Source organism: Bactrocera oleae, chromosome 3 (genome assembly GCF_042242935.1).
Source record: "Bactrocera oleae isolate idBacOlea1 chromosome 3, idBacOlea1, whole genome shotgun sequence".
Taxonomy (NCBI): Eukaryota; Metazoa; Arthropoda; class Insecta; order Diptera; family Tephritidae; genus Bactrocera; species Bactrocera oleae.
The window spans coordinates 39,691,630-39,712,683 of record NC_091537.1 but is presented as its reverse complement, the minus strand read 5'-3'; the positions used below and the strand labels follow the sequence as shown (position 1 = coordinate 39,712,683).

The 21,054-nt window shown below is 35.8% G+C and overlaps 1 protein-coding gene across 2 annotated transcripts in view; it reads right to left on the bottom strand.

Moving 5' to 3' along the window:
• Positions 1–21,054, bottom strand: part of TM9SF2 (transmembrane 9 superfamily protein member 2) — a 68,197-nt gene that overhangs the window by 6,723 nt on the left and 40,420 nt on the right. Inside the window, exons 3-5 of one of the 2 annotated variants that reach the window (XM_036376762.2) lie at positions 5,336–6,321; positions 5,124–5,283; positions 4,932–5,064 (exon numbers count right to left, since the gene is read on the bottom strand). In XM_036376762.2, coding sequence (XP_036232655.1) covers positions 5,035–5,064; positions 5,124–5,283; positions 5,336–6,321 — 1,176 coding nt within the window. In that variant the 3' untranslated portion in view covers positions 4,932–5,034. Of the gene's footprint in view, positions 1–4,931; positions 5,065–5,123; positions 5,284–5,335; positions 6,322–21,054 lie in introns of those variants that run through there. The other variant, XM_036376761.2, reaches the window with a different exon arrangement.

The following is a 21,054-nucleotide window of genomic DNA, read 5'->3' as shown; positions in this document are numbered from 1 at the left end:
TCCTTTGTTCCATCGTTGCTAGAACTACTGGAATTGCGGTAGGTGATAAATTAAAAAGGGTTAAATAGGAAATACATTGTTGTGGACTGCAGACTTTTATTATCAAACTGTTATACCCTGCCCACAGTGTGAGTATGACTTAATCAATTCGCTTCTAAAGATTCATATTCACATTAATATTGGCTTCATTTTCTTTGTTATCTCCTTGAATTTCGGGTTGAAAGCTACTAGTTGGTATCCATCCTATTTTTTTGACATAAACGGCAATTCTATATCCTTAGTTTCATACGACGTTCTTCGACGTTTATTTGTAAATGTTTCTGGTAGCTCCTCGTAATCCTTCTTTGATATCTTGGTATATTGCAATTGACGTTTCCTCATTTATCTCCATGAATGAGTGAATATATTGCTTATGTAAATACGAAACAAAGTAACATCGCTCATGTTTAAATACGTTTTCTTTTATGAGAGTACATATTTCCTGAAAAATTATTTGATGATTTTCTCTAGAAGTATGCCACGATGAACCCATTTCTTGTTGTTGAGGCTTTTTTGTTACGAAATTCATTTTCAAGCATTGTCTTGAAGAACTTTTTTATTGACTTTTCTAACGTTTCTTTGTATAAATCTCAGTATGGATATCTTCCAAAAGACTTGTTTGAAATGAATCTTTATTTTTATTGTGCATGGCGACGAGTTCTGAACGGAATTTTTTACTTTTATTACTTCACTTGTTGAACTTGTTCATTTTGAAGGCATATCAACCGCTTCTTCCAGCAGTGAACTTTTTTCTGCTGCTTCGAAATCAAAAATATCACTTGGTAAAACAGTATTTTGATATTTATGTTTATGAAAATTTCGTTGCTGCAAAATGTGTCGACGGTTTTTAATTGTTTCCTCAGGAAACAAAAACTCTGAATCATCATTTTCTTGGGCACAAAACACACTTCAAATTCGACAACATACTTTGTAATTCACGGGAAAAACGACTAAAATTAAATATTGCATTAATAAACATTTTATGACACATAATGATGGTCTAAAACAGCTAAGCTAATATTTGTTTATTGCTTTGCAATCGGTGTTCGCATGAAGTCCTGTACTGAGCGATCTGTTGTATACATGTAAGCTGAGAAATTGGCGTCCCTATGCGGGCATACCTGTTCAAAATCTACGAAAAACATGTGACAACATAACAGTTATATTAGCGATTGCCGGACTGTTGCAACCGGAGAAAACGTCTGCTCTTTTAAGAATAAGCTAATAAAAGTATTAAAAATAAGATGTATAAAAATAAGATTTGTTAAAATATTTTTTACATGTTTTTAAATTTAAAACGTCTGCCGCGAGGTAATAACTAAGAAAATGATCAGTCAGTGTACTCTTTAATATGAGCAAACAGCAGCTTTGTTAAAATACTTTCGATACTTTTCTAATTTACGTACCTGTATTACATTACAGACTTTATAGACCTTCGCTGGGCTTAGTGGCTCTCGATCTCATGTAAGGTAGGTATAGGAGAATTTTTAAGCAAAATATCACTCTTGGTAAAATACATACATCGAGTCTGCCGTCCACTGACTCATAGACTATTACTATCAGTTTATATTAAGAATTATTTTTTGTGGTTTTAAGTGTTTTAAAAGCATGTTTTTTAGTTTTTTAAACCATACTTGTATACTTGTAAAAGATTGAAACCCATCGGAAACAAGAGATAAAATAACAAACATTTAAGTAAAAATAATTTACGGGCGATCTGAGGTCGGGAAAAGGAAGGGGAGGGGCGTGGTTGAATTTTTAAAGATTAAAAACGGCTTATTTCGATTTCAAAACTACGAATCCTGTAGAAAAAAAATATATATATTGGCAATATTGAAGGTAATGAAAAGTAGAAGAGAGCGCAAAAAAAAAGAGCCCACTAAGCAGCTGAATAACGATACAAAGCAGTTTTTTTTACCTATTATTTCGTAGTAGCAGCTGTAAAAACAGAGGCTTTGAATCGTTTAGTGGGATATTTTTTCATTTTTGGAGCAAACTTACTACAGTAATGTATATATATTTAAAACCATCTGAAAGTAGAGATTTCAACAATCATAAAGCCTACTCACATTAAAATAAATCTAAAATTTTGACCTGAGGTTTTTTGATTGAAAATTAACGTTTTTTGTTTATTTTAAGTCGAAATAAGGTTTCCTCCTTAATTAAAACAAAAAAATTACAGTGTGTTTGGAACATAAGAAGGCCCGTTCACACCAAATATCGTGAACGAAAAATATGTTGTACAAGACAGACCCCTGCAGCGGTGCTCTGTAACAAACAGTACACCGCGTGCTTAGATGACATTTACATTGGAATTTGTCGATCATTTTCGGCAAATTCTCTTTTGGTGTCGCTCTGTGCGTTCACACGAGCGAAAAGAGTCCAGAAACTCGAGTCGAGTTTTTCTGTCATTCCTTTTCATAAAATTTTCGCATATGTTTGTGTGGTTCAGCTACGCGACACTGACAGCGTGTTGCATAGTTCGTTTGTATATTGGTATGGTGGTCTCATATTTTGCATTCAAAGAATTACCATGGAAATGGTAGAACAATATTTAGGATACTGGCTATTAATATTTTCAAAGAATATCTTGCGACGAGAATTTCCTAATCCATCAGAATGTATTGAATATCTTGCGACGAGAATTTCCTAATCCATCAGAATGTATTGAATACCCGCTATTTTCAAGGTTGTTTACTCCAATTTTTGTTCTATTTAGTACAAAACGTTCATGAATTAATTACATTTCTTGTTTTAAATAAAATGTAAAATAATATTCGAACTAAACTAAACTAAATTTACGGTTAAAAAAAATAAATATGAAAACATCTTAACATTGTATGTATATATAGAAAAGTAAAAGTAACTCAATTTTCATTAGAATTAATTTATATATAATGGGTACATATATATTATTACATTTAATACTGCTAAATTTTGTTAATAATTTAAATTAAATTTTTGTGATTTTTTAAATTTTATCCTTATTCACAATTTGTCAAAACATTAGGTGTAATAAAAAAAAATCCATAATTTTTGCATGAAATTGAATGCTTTAATTATTTCTTTTCGTATCCAGCCGTATTTAAATGGTTCCAAACGGTTTTTTCTGCAATGTTTAGGTCCTGGACAATGATAATCGATGGGGTTTGCTCAACGTGTATTTGTTTCTATTCAACACACTTCTCCTTACTCACGTTTTCACTTACTCTGAGCAACAACACAGAAAAGTCTCTGAGTATATGACATAATCCTATTGCAGTATGCTCTGAGAGTATTGAGCGCATTTACTACTTTGTTTTGCTTTGTCCGATCGTTTTGTATACATAGTGACCCTTACTTACCGCCCTTATCAAACCAAATTTGTCAAAAGTTATGCCCGTAGTTGCAACGCAGATATCAGTTCTGTTTTGTTTTCATTTCGCCAATGTTGCCATTGTTCCATTTGTATACACGATTTTTCACACATTTAGTTTTTTAGTTTTAATTTTTCATAATGTAAAAGCTCAAAACTAAAATCAAATTATTAAAAATAGTTTACCTATTTATAAATCAGTGTATTCGACTGTGATTTTAAGTTATTTTAAGAATATTTCAAATATATGCAAGCTATAACTTGAGTAAAAATTTAGATATCTTTATGAAGATTGGTACACATGTTTCTTGGTACCGTAAGATGGTTGGTATTACAAATGGGCCCACAATGGGCGTTGCGCCGCCCACTTTTAGGTGAAAACCCACATCTGCTTAACCAATTTCAAAAAAATTCAGTACATAACATTCTTCTCATATTTCTATGTTATAGTGCGAAAATGGACGAAATTGAATTACAACCACGCCTACTTCCCAGATAACACCGTTTTAAATTCCATCTGATTCTTTTACACTCCACTATGCAAATGAAGCAAAATATATAAAGAAATCTCAAACGAGTATACCCGTTTGGCTTTGCGAGAGTATAACATGTTCGGTTACATCCGAACTTAGCGTTTCCTTGCTTATTACTTTAATGTTGGTCTTCGTTTCCGATGACTTTCAACGTACTTTTACTTTACAATTACTTTTTTATCAGTATCAAAGGCATCTCCACTAATCTATAATTATATATATATTTTTTTTTATTATTATAATAAAAGCGTTATAAAAATGATCATAATGGAGAATAACAACATTTACAGGTATTTAATCAGTGCTTTCAACAGTATTATTGTAATAATGAAAAATTAAAAATCTTTGAAAGATCAAACTTATCAGGTAGTTGGGTTAACTCCTCGTAAATGTAGCTATCTTTCTAGTTAGTTATTGAAATCAAGATAGAAAATCTTATCTTATATGGTCGCATCACACTGATGCTAGCCTCCAAAATCGAATTATGTTACTTGACTTCGAATTTTCGAATTACCACCCCAATTGTGAAGGACTAATGGATAATAGTTTAAATAATAAATATTATTTGAATCGGCTACTATATTCGTTCTATTAAAAATATATTAATTATAGTATGAAACTTGGTAAAAAAAATTAAGGTACCAATTTTTGAATACAGTTGTGAATGTGATTAAGCGTCTCCTGTATCTTCTTATGAGGACTTTTATACATGTATAAAACTATAAATTAAAGGAGTACGTTTCAACAAAATAGCTATTTTATAACCGCCATTAACTTATATATGCACATAGCATGCATCATTTAGGATATGGTTGAACTTAATGATTAACAGAACACTTATGGTGCAGATAAAATAATAAATAATGATTCAAAAAATTTCTTAATTAAATTTCCAAATTATAATTTTTTTCGCTTTTTTTTCTTTAAAAGATTTATACAGAAAGTATAAAAATTCTCATACCAAGAAAAGGAACGCATAATAACATTACATATTTAGTTTGGTCCAATACCAAGAAAAAAAGTATTATATTTGACCTGTACCCAATATTGATAATTGATTGATAACCTTGTTACCATTGTTGTTGTGACGCTACCAACAATCATTCATTAAACAATTATAACAACAATAACGTAATTCTAAAAAAAGTATTAACAATTTAATGTGATAAAATTTTTAAAAGTTATGAAAATTTTACCCTTTTTCGAAATCCCATGTAAGCTCCGACGAAAGTCAATGGCACTGATACTCCAAACCAGAGGCCAAGCAAAGCAACAAGTGTACTGAATGGAACCGCGCCTGAACTACCTTCGTGCCAAAGGACTAAATTCATTACGAAAAAAAGCCCAAATACAATCCTAATAAACAAATAAAATTATACACAGAATAAACTTTAAATAATCGTCTTACCCAGGAGATACAACGGAAGTGAGAATTACATTGCTTTTCCATTTAACTCCCCCAAAACTTTTGTAAATTCGCGATGATACATATCCTGCCGGTGTGCCAAATGAAACAAATAAAACCATCGAGCAAGTCATTAATGCTCCCCGATTTGCTGGAGAAAGAAAACCTAAGCAAGCAAATGCCAATGTAATTACAGTCATGCAAGTTACTTGCACACCGGATCCGAGAAAAATTGACAAAAGCATGCCCTTCCTTGGTGGCCTAAATACATCACCATGTACTAATTTCCAACCAAATTCTTCCTGCGCATCTTCTCCACTATCCATTTGATTATAGCGTGCAATATCCTTATGTAGTGTTCGTAGCATAATCATGGCCACCATTCCTGACAAAAATAGTACAATAATAAGAGAGTTGAGGATAGAGAACCATTGGATATTAGTGTGTGGCATTGATTCTAGTATGTAATCCCAGCGTGATGACCATTTAACTGAATTATCCATATTAAATTGAACGCTATATGTATAAGAAATTGACAGGTGCTCTCCTCGAATTGGTGAATTGCTTTTTAAAGCAAGTGGATCGGTATTATCACAGTCTATCTTTGAAGAGCTTATGTGATTAATCGAACGAGGTATAACTTTAACAGAAATAATACGGCCCCCATTTCCATGAAATCCAACGCCTTCTTCAGGTTGTCCGCTATGATAGGTAATTCGCAGATCTACATGATTAAAAATGTAATAAAATCCACGTCTATTATAATTTGGATTAACAAGACAGGCTTCATCGCTATCCGGTCGGACAAAACAACCCATGGGGAATCCTGTGCTACAGTATTGTTTGTCATTATCCAACGGATAACACCAAGTCACAGGCATATTATCAACAATCCAATGATGTTGATAATTTAAACTTATCCCTTTTTTAAGCACCATGATGCGATGATCACTTTCTGGATTGTCGCCAGTATAGTTTTTAGTACATACCTGAAAAAATTAATTAGATGATGAGACTATTTGTGAATATTTCCTTAAGAAATTAGAGCATTATTAGTTACTAGTACGTTTAAATGCTTAGCATGTAAAAAGGTGCTAAGTTCGGGTGCAACTAAAAATTTTTATTCCAGCAGTTTTTAAGAATCAAAGGTAAAGAAATAATTTCAGGCATTGACAAAACTTAATATTATTGAGATCTGTGATCGAGTTAGGTTTATTTCCGTTACGGAATTTCTTGATTCGGTCGCCGCGCTCAAAATCCGCGATAAAAGCTATGCAATAGCTGAATAAAATGTATGTATATAGAGTACTTACTCATTTTCTTTCACTATTTGTTCATCATTTTCTTCATTAATAAATGCACTTTGTTTATTCATATTTAAAACACTTTATACACAAATTTTACGCGTACTCTCTGAACATGCGTTTGCTTAGAAGCGTCTTTTCGCGACGATGGCAAAAGCTAAAAATTATAAATTGAATAACTTTTTTATGTTCCTTCTGGAAGGGACAAGTGTCAACTCCGCGAACACAGAAAAAAAAATGACATAAACATATTTACGTACATATGTTGCATGTAGACAGACACACAATACAAACATTATGCGTGTTAGGTTTATTTTCGTTACGGAATTTCTTGACTCGGTCGCCGCACTCAAAACCCGCAATAAAAGCTTTGCAATAGCTTAATATTAATTTGACTAATACTAATATTGTATAATTTATTTTAATTAATTACATTTTTATTAAATTCCATATCTTTATTTGCCATTAAAACAAATGTATCTTAAATATTATTATTTTTGAATCACCCTGCTGTCAATTCAATTGATTTGTTCCGCTTGAGATATACAAAAAATACGCCTAAAATTATGCAAAAAAATTTGCGCATACTTTGTGATCGTGTTAGGTTTATTTCCGTTACGGAATTTCTTGAGTCGCCGCGCTCAAAGCCCGCGATAGAAGCTATGTAATAGTTTAAAAAAAGTGATTGGGAGAATCATAGCATGAAAATAAAAATTTTTACGTAAAATACTTTGTTTTCAATATTTATTGAGAGTAAAGTAAGTATTGGGATTGTTATCAAACTGTTGTTTGCACCTGATATACCAAAAATTAAATTAATAGGAATATAGTAATACAAAATGGTATATTATATTTAGCGTTTGAGAATATCATAACATAAGTATAAAAATTGAACGCAAAATACTTTATTTTCAATATTTATTGAGAGTAAGGTAAGTGTTGGGATTGTTATCAAACAACTATCATTTTATATACCAAACGCAAAAGATATAGAAATAGAAGTATATAATACAAAAAACAACAAGAAAAAAAGTTAACCTTGGTTGCACCGAAGCTATAAAATCCTTCACAGAACTTGATTCCGACTGTTCAATTTGTAAGGTAGCTATATGATATAGTAATCTTATCTGAACAATTTCTTCGGAGATTGCATTATTGCTATAGACAATAGCCAACGCCAAACTTCGTGAAGATATCACGTCAAATGAAGAAGTTTTCCATGCAAGCCCTTAACTCCGTACGTTCAGTTTGTTTGGCAGCTATATGCTATAGTGATCTGATCTATACAATTTCTTCGGAAATTACATTGTTATCTTAAATAATAATCCATGCCAAATTTCGTGAAGATACCTCGTCAAATGAAAAGTTTTCCATGCAAGCACTTTACTCCGATCGTTCAGTTAATGTGGCAAGCACTTGATTTCGTTCGTTCAGTTTGTATGGCAGCTATATGCTATAGTGGTCCGATATCGGTCGTTCCGTTAAATGACCAGCTTCTTAGTGAGAAAAGGACAGGTGTAACATTTTGGGATCGATAGCTTAAAAACTGAGGGACTAGTTCGCGTATATACAGAGCGACGGACAGACGGGCATGGCTAAATCAACTCAGCTCATCAGGGAGATCATTTATGTAAATATTTTATAGGGTTTCCAACGTTTCCTTCTGGGTGTTACAAACTTTGTGGCAAATTAAATATACCCTATTCAGAGTACAAAAAGTGAATAAGAGAAACATAACATGAAAATAAAAATTTGAACGCAAAATAAATACTTTGTTTTTATTGTTTATTGAGAGTAAGGTAAGTGCTGGGATTGTTTGAAAAAATATAATAATATTTAATATACCAAAAGTAAAATTAATAGAAATATAGTAAAACAAAATGGTATATTATATTATTATCCGTTCACAGTTTGACGAAAATCGTAGTGCGGTGATTGATTTACAAAAGTATGGAAAAAGCGCAGGAGAAATTTATGAAATTATCAAAAAACTTAATATAATATTTCGAGAATGTTTGTTTACCGCACTATATATCGTTTTTGCCCAAACTACTTCTACACTTGATGATAGAAAGAGAAATTCGATTCGAGCAGCGGACACCAATAGGATCACACACTGAGCGATATATTCGACAAAAAGTTTGCTAGAATAACGAAAATCATTAAATGTAATGTATGAGAGCGGGGTTATTCGTGGACTGATTTCACAGATTGTCGGAAACCATAGTACAAGTATATCCTATATTATACGTCCAATTAATTTTGCTAAGATATCTCACATAGAGACTGATTTAAACGGAAGTATATATCGGAAAGTTTCAAATTCTTATCTTAGATATTATATATGGGGGCTAGGGGTAGTATTAATGCGAGTTTATCCATTTTTATACCAGGGCAAATAAAAAATGCTCTCTTAGTTTCATTCAGCCTCACAGATTAACCGATATATAATATATGGAATATAGCCAACCGGATGTTTGAAAATGCTTATAATAGGTAAAGTGTGATCCATTTCGAAGTTCCCTACTTTTTTAAAGAAAAAAACACAGAAAATTCAAATTTAATGCAAAATGTTTATTATCAATTGAAAGAATAATCTTTGGCATTTATTTTTCGAAGATTACTCGTTCGAGCATTTCGAATGGTAACTGGCGAATGACACGAGTGATGTTTTGTTCCAAGGCCTAAATCGAAGCGGGATTGTCCGCATAGACTTTAGACTTTACATATCCCCACAGGAAAAAGTCGAATGGTGTGATGTCACACGATCTTGGTGGCCAATCTGCTCACCGAAGTGTTCTCTCAATAAATTGTACACTCTCAGCTACGGCCGCTATATTTTTTTCACTGCGTGCTTGACGTAATTTGTTCGGTCGAATATTATCCAATAATGAATGCTGGATCTCAAAATGGGTGATGGGGTTGCGAATAGTATGCGCCGTATGCCGTATGTTGACCATAAGTTCAGCGAAGCGTGCGAAACACATTATTTACAACTCTTAAACGATATTCAGGCGTAAGTCATTCCATGATAAAATGGCAAGATGTCATGTTTTTATTGAAAAAAGTACCTCTACTTGGATCACCCGTTTGAAAGCTGGGGGAAGTATGCACCCAATTGTATCTATTTTAAGCACACATAGTATACCGACGCTCTTTTAATTTCATTAGAATAACTTACATTTTGACCCATATACCCATATAGTATAAAGTCAACCGGTAGTTGTAAAACCTATATGTATATTAGGCATATGGGGGCAAGGTTAAATATTCATTATCATCAGAAATATTATCTTAGAATTGCAAAAATATACCTTACAGATTCCGCGATATTTTCGGCGAAAAGTCAGAAATACATACTGTGGTCGACATATTTAATATCTGGTGGCTTAAAATATTGGGGTCCAATTTTGACAACTTTTAGACGTGAATTTGATTATCTCGAAGAAACTATTTTTGCAATGTTTTATTCCTGGACACTAGAGAAAGAGAGAACCAGATGGTATTGGTTTATTATCTAACTTAAGTTTGAGAGATACGTACATAAAACTTACTAGGGACGGAGCTACACCCACTTTTTACAAATTTTCAAACCACAAACGCCCCTCAATACCGATACCGATCTTCTTATGGTGCCAAGGAACCCGTACATTAAACTTACTAGAGGCGGAGCTACACCCACTTTTTACAAATTTTCAAATCACAAACGCCCCTCAATACTGATACCGATCTTCTTATGGTGCCAAGGAACACGTATATAAAATTTTAGCATGATATCTTAATTTTCTTCAAATTACACCTTGCAAAGACGGACAGACTGAGCTACCCGGATTTGAACACGTCTCGTTATCCTGTTCATTTTTATACATACACTAGGTAGAAAAAGTCTCCACTCACTGGGTACAAAATCTTTTGAACTAAAATAAAAGTTTGACCAATTAAGAAATTTTGTTTTGTGTCATTAAATCATATCTTTTCGCTTAAAAAATTTTTTTTTTTTCAAATTATTCAATAAACAAAAACCACAGAGTTTATTTTCATTTTAAAAACAATTAACTTAAACAGAAAAAGTCGCCCCACATCAACCAGAACACAATTATATTAAGTAATTATAAAATGTTTAATAGCTGTTGGGGTAGCCTCGAAATTTTAGAGCTTCTGCTAGACGTTTAGGCATGGAATGTACTAATTTTCTCGTATCTTGAGCTGACATTTTACTTCATTCGTCCAATATAACGGTCTTGAGCATTTCTTTGCTGGTAATCGTATGTGTACGAATTCCGCGCTCCAATAGGGTCCATAAATGCTCAATTGGATTGAATGTGATTGGTGAATGTAGCTGTTTTGTTGCATTGTAAAGAAGCCAAAGGCGAACAAGTTCCGCTGTATGCTTAGGGTCATTGTTCTATTGGAAACAAAACATGTTTGGCAATCCTAATTTGTCAGCATTTTGCTTCATTTTTCGTTAAAAATATTTAGATAAACAAATTTATTCATTATATTTTCGATAAACTCAATGCCACCAACTCCACTTGCTGCCATACACCCCTTTAATTGAACTCCACCCCCACCATGCTTTACGGTCGAAGAAAGATTTCGCGATTCAAAGGCCGTGTCAGTTTTTCGCCACACCATCTGTCTTCCTTTTTTTCCAAATATACTATATTTGTCTTATCCGACCATAAAACTGATTCCCAGAAAGATATAGGCTTGGTTATATGTTCGCTTGCGAATGCAATGCGATACAATTTTTTAAGGAAATGAATGGCTTTTTGCGTGCAAGTTCCATGGTAACCAGCCCTTTTTAATATTTTTCTTGCTGTGTCGCTGCATATTGCTTTTTTAAATTGTAGTTTTACATCTTCTGCTATTTGGGAAGCGGTTAAACGCGGATTAACCTTTACAAGAGATACAACTTTGCGTTTTCCCGATAAGTCAATATTCTCGGACGTCCAGATCGAGGCTTTGAAGTAATAATTCCCGTTTTTTTTAATGTCTGGATGACATACCGGAATTATGAAATTTGGCGACTGTAATGCTATTAGCATGCGCATCTGATATTTTAAAAGGAACTTCAAAAACGCATATGTTTTATTAATATTTTTATTGAAACACATTCCACGGATTGGTGAGCGGAGACTTTTTGTACCTAGTGTCTTAAGGACATGCATGATCGCAACGATCATGTGCAAGGGCACGGAAGAAAAACATGCATGCCTTCTAAGTAAACGGTCGTTGGCCTACTCACAGGTCCCAACTTATTGTCATTACATGCGAGCCGTATGGGCTTATTAACGATAACACATGTAGAAAGTGCAGGACAGTAGGAATGATCTAGAAGTCGGCTTAGATAGGTACACACACGCCTCAATGCAGTGAAGGGCGTACGTCAGACAGTACATCGAAAGGTGGATGTCGAAAAGCTGCAATCACAAACAGACAGCTAAGGATTAGCGTACTCGGCTCTCAATCCTGCTTAACCAAAGCAACTCCCATCGCGAGGATGTATACGAACAATATGAATCCATCTCCCGTTCTCTTCATACCGCTGCGGAAGAAGCGGTAGGTTATTACCGCCCTCGCAGAAATACTTGGTATGATGATGAATGCCGCGCCGTCACTGAAGAGAAAAATGCTGCGACAAAGCCATGCTGAAGCCGATTGTGACGAGGACTGTAAAAGAACGGTACCGCGAGAAGAGGAGAGTTCATTTGTTAAATAATAGTATTCCCCGGGTAACGTAGTAGCGATAACACTTTAATGTTTTGAACACTGAAAAATATGATGTTCATAAAACAGTTATAAAAATACTTGCATCTTCGTCAATTTCGACTTATACGACCTTATAACAGGCAACACCATGTCAGCAAGTCAGCTGCTCCTGGCTAACAAGGAGTGCTGAAACAAATAGGGCACAAAACGGAACAGCGAATGCATAGTCAACAGTTAGGCTCGAGGACGATTGCTGTTATCATAAAAGACTATACTTCAGACGTTCAAGCCTCTTTTCCTGTGGGCAGCCACGGCGTGCTCATCGTAATTAAATAAACTTTCGTTATAGCACAATAACCACCACAACTGGTGACCCCGACGTGATTTAAAAGTTTTTCCGCGATTTTGTTAATATAAAATTAAAATTCGCTAACTATAAGGTTGTCAAATATCTCCCTTCCGCTTTTTAGTCTTTTGAATTTCGCGGCTATGCACAAAACGCTACAGAGCTCGTATCTGACAACACTATACATAATTTGAAAGGTCTTGACATAACCTACAAAACAACGCTATGCATGATTAGTTTTGATATTGCGTTCAACAGTTATAGACGTGTAAACATGGAGTTCACTAACGCCGAAATTCGCGCTATTTTAAAGTTTTCCTTCGTTAAAGGCAAATCCGCTAGAGAAACGTTCCGTGAGATTAATGGTGTTTTGGGGGATGGTACTCTATCACTTCGAACCGCGGAGGAATGGTTTCGACGATTCAGAGTCGGTGAAAACGACACCATGGATAAGCCAGCCGGCGGAAGCCTGTGACGACAAATACCGACCAAATCATGGAATACATCGAGTTAGACCGGCATATGGCATCTCGTGACATCGCCCAGGAGATGGGAGTTAGTCACCAAACCATTTTGAAAACTTTCTAGACCGAATCAACGCCTGCGATATGCCGCTGAAACGGAACGAACTCGTCCCATTCTTGAAGCGGATGGTGACTGGCGACGAAAAATGGATCACATACGACAATATCAAGCGAAAACGGTCGTGGTCGAAGGCCGGTGAATCGTCCCAAACAGTGGCCAAGCCGGGATTGACGGCCAGGAAGGTTTTGCTGTGTGTTTGGTGGGATTGGAAGGGAATCATCCACTATGAGCTGCTCCCATATGGCCAGACGCTTAATTCTACCATCTACTGCGAACAACTGGACCGCTTGAAGCAGGCGATCGACCAGAAGCGTCCAGAATTGGCCAACAGGAAGGGTGTAGTGTTCCACCAGGACAACGCCAGACCACACACTTCGTTGATGACTCGTCAGAAGCTACGGGAGCTCGGATGCGAAGTTTTATCGCATCCACCATATAGCCCGGACGTAGCGCCAAGTGATTACCACCTGTTCCTGTCCATGGCGAATGCCCTTGGTGGTGTGAAGTTGAACTCAAAAGAGGCTTGTGAAAAGTGGCTGTCCGAATTCTTCGCAAATAAGGAGGGGGGCTTCTACGAGGAAGGTATTATGAAGTTGCCGTCTAGATGGAAACAGATCATCGAACAAAACGGCGCATATTTTAACTAAATCCGATCATTGTAACACTTTTTATAAAGCATTGAATGAAGAGCAAAAAAGCGGAAGGGAGATATTTGACAACCTTATATTTCGGCTACAGTGCATTTCGTTTATTATTTTAAAATTCGCCAACACTTGCGCTTAAATTTTTGACTGCTAGTGCACTTTGTGTAATAATTTTTGTGCATAACCGCGCACGTGGATGCCCACGCATACGACCGATTGAAGGACAACTTGAGTTTTCGATGATTGATAGAAAACTTTCGCAATTTCTTCACCATCTCAGAAGCCACGACAACACTGTTCCCGACAACATTCTACGCACTAAGTGACTCAGCAAACTTCCAATGAAACCGCAATCTATACTTGCATCCCAAGCCGACATGAATCTCGATAAACTCACATCTCTTGCAGACAAAATACACGATATCCCATTATCAGTAGCACAAATTAATTCGGTCCAAGAACCAATCGCAACATCAGCAGTCGAATAACGCTGTTCTATTCTCGAAGTTTCAATAAATTAGCTAGCTTCCAATTTTAAAAGACAAGTCATATCTCGTTCACGTTCTCGCCATCGCTTTCGTTCGCGCACATCTTCCCCAGCACCGAATATCATAAAAATTTTAGCAATAAAGCGAAACGTTGCTGATTGCCTTACATATTTCAGGAAAACCTACCGTCGGGCCACCAAAATCGAATTTCTGGTGGATACTGACGCTGATCTCTGCACTTTTCTCAAATCTCTCGCCAACTATAATCTATTTATTATTGGCAAATTTTTTGGGACATTTCAGGCTACTGTCCTTATTGACTCGCTAATTGGACTAAAAGTCGCATGTAAGTTATCAGCATCCAACGGAAATTAAAGTACTGCCCGTCAACCCTAAATGGGCCTAAAGTTCCTTAATCTAACAAAGCATGAAGGAACCTGTCATCCAACAAAACGTACGACGCAGCACCACATATTTACTACACCGAGATCTCCTGACAGAGTTCGACAAAATGTTAAAATAAGGAATCACTCAACTTTCGAAAAGTTCCTGGAAAAGAAGTCTGGTGAATGTCGACCTTGTGGAGATTATCGAGGACTTAACGCCCGTACATTGCCAAACCGATATCCCGTTCGTGTTGTCGAAGACTGTACTGCCGGCAAAACAATATTTTCACTACCTGTGCACAGTTTAAATCAAATACCTGTCACCAATTATAACACCGTTCGGTCTTTTCAAATTTTCGTTCCAGACGTTAGGACTTTGAAATGCTACGAAAACATTCCAACGATTCATCGACGAGGTAACACGGGGACTATACGATTTTGTATTCCCATACATAGACGACATCCTAATCGCTTCCAAGGATGTAACGGAACACCGCAGTCATCTTCGCTCGCTTTTCCAACGGCTCACTAAATATGGTGTCGTAATTAACACCGCTCAGTGCTGCTTTGGTCTGTCCGAAGTGGATTTTTTGGGACACATCTCAGAAACAGGAATCTTACCTTTTCCAGGTAAAATAGACGCGATCGTTAACTTTTCTCCTCCAACAACGATCCGAAAATTGCGTGAGAGTTCCTCGACATGATAAATTTCTTAAAAACGCTGCCAAGTTTCAGGCACCCCTGCACAAGTACACTTCAATAAAAGATTCTCATCCGATCCCCTGAAGAAGAGCTACGCAAAGCAACGATATTAGCATACCCAGACACAACGCTTTCTTGGGCAGTATTTATTATATATATTTTTTAATATATTTTCGAAGCACGACATTCACGGATCACAAACCTTTGTTACACGCTTTTGCTCACGACCCTGATCGAGCAACACCTTGACAATTCCACCGCCTGGAGTTCATCAGCTAGTTTACAACCGATATCTAATACATAGCCGGCAAACACAACATCGTCGCAGATGCTCTTTCTCACTTCGAAGAAATATCAACGGCAGTATCCTCAAACGAACTTTTGCCACGTATACGAAAGCAACAGCACGATTTACTGAATTTACGATCAGTCAACATTCCAGGCAGCAATAAACCATTTTATTGCGACATTTCTAGCGACCTTATCCGTCCATACGGTCTCGCAGCGCTTAGGAAGAGAATATTCGAAGCCCTTCACAGCATTATTCGTCCCGGACCACGAGCCTCCGCCAACTTGTTAACGCAACGATACGTTTGGCCCAGCATTTAACCATCATTGCCGTTTGTAGGCCCGTACATGCCTAGCTTGTCAACGAAATATTGTATCTCGCACCGATTTATCACCTATTCAAAGCTTTCCATGCCGCACAAGACGTTTCGAACAAATTCACGTGGACATTATTGGACCATACGTACCATCAAGAAGGTATCGTAACTGTCTGACAATCATCGACAGTTTCATCAGGTTCCGAGGCATTTCCCATTGATAAATTCGGATCCGAATGTGTCGCCCGAACCCTTTTCGCAGCATACATATGCCGCTACGGAGTACCGTTACGAATCAAGACAGAGGGTACACAGTAAACACACAGGGTAAACATTTACGTCGTCCTTCTTGAAATTCGAGTTGCCTGGAAGGAAGATCTTTAGGTGAGTTTCTCGTTCGCCACGAACTGGTTTGCTGCCATCCAATATGGAAAAACGCTTGAGAAACTACTTTGCAGACCTCGCACCTGAACCCACCATCCGACGTGGTCAAAGGCAAACATTAATTTTTAAAGAACTCGCAACGCTCCACACCACGCATTCACGTCACCGTGTGAGCTTCCTTACCGAGACATTTCAAGGCATGATAAACATTTAATCGTAAACGTCAGAGGCGAAAACACTACAGTTTCGATCGATCGACTAAAGACTGTATACCTTCTTCCCGACGATAAGTTCAACGATAGTGAGCAGAACAACGACGATGACAACAACCCAACGCTTATTACATTAATTTCACTGGACACCGTCCATCAATAATAATAAATTGATAATAAAATGTAATAACAATAAAAAAAATAAAATATTCCTCTTAACGAAAAGCAAAATTTGGAATGCACGGCGGGGGTTGGCTGCTGTGACCGCACCAAAGCTATTGTTTTGGGCGTAGTACATAATTCGAAAACGGCCGTTTGTAGCTTCTCCAATTAAAATTTTTGTAATAACGTGGGCTGAAAAGTCTCGAGCCTTATATAGAAAGCACGTTTTTTTATATTTAAAATTGGCTTTATTTATCAATATAATATCCATTAAGAGCAAAAAAAAATTATTCCAGCGTCGCTCTAAAATTTTAATACTACCTTTGTAGAACGATTTTATTACCTCAAAATATACCTTAGTTTTAGTTAACCTCTTCACCACCAATAGTCTCTTGGAGCCAAATCTGGAGAATAAGGTGGATGCGGCAGGAATTCAAAGTGCAATCCATGCATTTTTATCATTGTTTGACTTGTGACACGGTGCGTTATCTTGATGAAACAACATTTTTTCTTTGTCATGTGCGGTCGCGTTTTTACAATGTCGGACTTCAAACGTTCCAATAACGCTATATAATAGTCACTATTGATGGTTTTTCCCTTCCCAAGATAAGCGATGAATATTTCATATCCCAAAAGGCCATAACCTTTCCAGCTGATTGTTGTGCTTTGGAAAGCTTTGGACGAGGTTGACCTGCTGCTGCCCACTCAGATGATTCCAGAATGAAGTGATGGGTCCAGGTTTCAATAATTGTCATATGTCGACGCAAAATTCCGGTTTGTTACGTTTAAACATGGCCAAACAAACACTGCTTAGAATCATAAAAACGTTGCTGTTTTTGGTCAACAGTCAGCAAACGAGGCACCCACTTTGAACATAGACAATTGCTCATGAAATATAAAACCAACCCGTTCTTTTAAAATCCTTACGATGTCAGCTATATCACACAACTTTACTTTCCGATCATTTAGAACGATTTTGTGGATTGTTTTTTATGTTTTCTGGTTTTACAGCCTCATTTGGACGTCCACTGTGTTTTGCATCATTGTCGTCTCTAAAAACATGTTTGAAGTCAGTAATCAACGTTTTATTGTGGTTCCTGATGATGCGGAATCCTCATAACACTTTTCAAGCCATTGCTTCGGTTGAACGGTATTTTTTCCCATCAAGAAGCAGTGTAAAATTAAAACACGAAATTGTTTTTAAAATAACAGAATATAATGCCATGAAAATTTAACAGCTGTCTTGTGAAGGCTAGTACTGACTGAAAATAAATAAAGTGAATTCAATGAAACTAGCGCCATCTATGTGTGAGGCCCGAAACTTTACAGTCCATGTGTAAGTATGGATAAATACAGGTTGGTTGTGAAGTTTCTGCGCTCGAAACGAAAAAATACTGTTTTTGGTACGAGATACATTTTTTTATTCAATATCATCTCCCTTAACTTCAATACACTTATTCCAATGATCTTCCAATAATTTTATGCCATCACTATAATGACTTATCGGAAGCTCTGCAAAATTACCCGTCTACGGCTGTAATAGCTTCTTCATTCGCTCAATAACGCTTTCCACGAAGAAATTGTCTCAGGTTTCTGAAGAGGTAGGAGTCGCTGGAAGCCAAATCTAGTGAATACGGTGGATGATCAAGCAATTCGTACTTTAATTCGTTGAATTTTGTCATTATTAAAACACCTTTGTGAGCAGGTGCATTGTGTTGATGAAAAATGATTTTTTGTGCAGCAAACCAGGTCTTTTGTCACAAATTTTTTCATCCAGCAGTTCCAAAAGTGTGCAATACTATTCAGAGTTTATTGTTTTATTTTTCTGCAGATAATCAATCAACAAAATTCCATTTACATCCCAAAAAACTGATGACACATCCTTCTTTGCTGGTCGTAATGACTTCACCTACTTTGGAGTGGAACAACCAGCTTCTGTCCACTGTAAACCTTCTGGTTTCAATTTAGGATCATGGTGGTAGATACAAGTATCATCCATAGCTATAAAACTACGCATGAAATCGGTTTCATTCTGCTAAAAATGCCCCAATTTATGCTGAGAAATTTGTTTTCGATCCAGTTTTTGTTGAATTGTTAACGTGTGCGGCAAATATGAAGTACTCGTTCGTCTGAGATGCCTATGGCATTAACAATTTCACGCTAACTAAAAACACTGAAACACGCGAACTAACAATAATGAACTTTATTTTTTTTTTGGTTGTCCTTCGCGTGGGTCGTTTTCGAGCCTAAGACGACCACGTTTAAATTTACCAACCCAAAGTTCAACGGTACATTTTGAAGGCGAGGACTCCTTATAAACGCTTGTAAACAAAAAATTAATTGACAAAATGACTTGTAACTTTGCATATGTTCTCACGACAGATATACCACCTTGAGAAAAAATAAATTAAAATAAATAAGTAAGGGCTACATTCAGGTGTAACTGAATATATATTATACTCGTGCAACTTACAAGGATTAAAGCCGAGCAAATACTCTTAGGTGTTGGTAAACTTTATAATAAACAAGAAAAAACCTTAACTTCGGCTGCGAGGAAGCTGATCGGTCAGTTAAGTGACAGCTATATCTTATAGTCATCCGATCTGAAAAAATTTTTTCCGATCTTTTAGCGATACATTGAATAATAATATATTCCAAATTTCCTGAAGTTCATTTGTTGAATAAAAAAGTAGGACTTGAGTTCGATCAGTCAATTTGTATGACAGCAAATACTTCTTCGGAGATTGCAGATTACTATATGCTATAGTGGTTCCGACAAATAAGTAGCATCTTGGTGAGAAAAGAACGTGTGCAAAGTTTCTGACCGATATCTCAAAAACCGAGGGACTCGTTTGCATATATACAGGAGGACAGACGGACTAATTATATAAATATATACTTTGTAGAGCCTCTGATGTTTCCTTTTAGGTGTTACAAATTTAGTGGCAAACTTAATATACCCTGTTCAGGGTATAAAAATGTTGCGAAAGAATTTCACATTCCTTATTCGACGAAATCGTTAATGGATTACAATCAAATTTGGTGTCTTATTAACTTATATATATATATATATATATATATATTATATATAGGTTATATACTCATTTTGTTTTATTACTATAATTTACATCGCGTCAACGAAAATTATATTAAAGTCATATATACGTGATATAAACTCAACGCTAAATTTATTATATTGAGTTGATATCAATTTCATTAAAAGATCACATTATGACCAACCTGAATGGTTTCAAGTCAGGTGGAAAGTCGGTCGTCAGGGTATATCCGGTGAAGAAAAAGGTCTAGGCTGATTACACTAACTTTTGACTTTGCTCAGGTATACTCGGGAACATCATTTCAAGCAATTTATAAATATATAACTCACATACTGTTAGACATATTCAGTATATGGTTTCTTAGAATAAAGAATGTCATTATAAATATTTAGTATATAGGAGTCGGGTAGTTTGTAGATCAATTGCACATATTTTCGGTATTAAACTATAGTAAATTCAATGTTTTACGCTGTTAGTTTTGATAATATCTTCTTACATACTGACAAATATATACGGCATAAAACCAACCGAAAGTATGAACATCATATATTTGGTATATGGGAGATAAAGGTAGAATTGGTCCGATTTTAGCTATTTCTGATATTACCGCATATTATTAACAGGAAAATAAGCTCTCTGAACTCCTTTAAGGAAATCTTGATATTAGTTATATAAGAGCAGAGCAAGTTTTCAAATGATTTTATGCACAAAGAAAACACGCTCTCTCAATTTCATTAAGATAATTCACATATTGACCGATATATACTTCATAAAGTCAACTGGAAGTTCGAAAGTTTTTATATTGGGTACATAAGGGTTAAGAAAATATTCTTCCGAGTCAACTCATTTTTGACATACAAGTATATACTATGTTCGCACCGACACAAAATTCGTGTTTTCATAGACAAAAGAGGTTTTCACGCGAAAACTTGTGTTTTTATCCATACAAAATCCGTCAAACGAAAACACAGTTTTCGCTGAAAACCCCTTGAAAACTTACATTCCACTCATTATAATCGGTGCCTTCTCTAGTTTAATCGATATTATTAGAAGACATATTTTGCCAGCCCTAAATGTCAGTTGACAATTTGTTTACATTCCATATTTGGCCTAAACGTACCCTACAAGAAACTGCT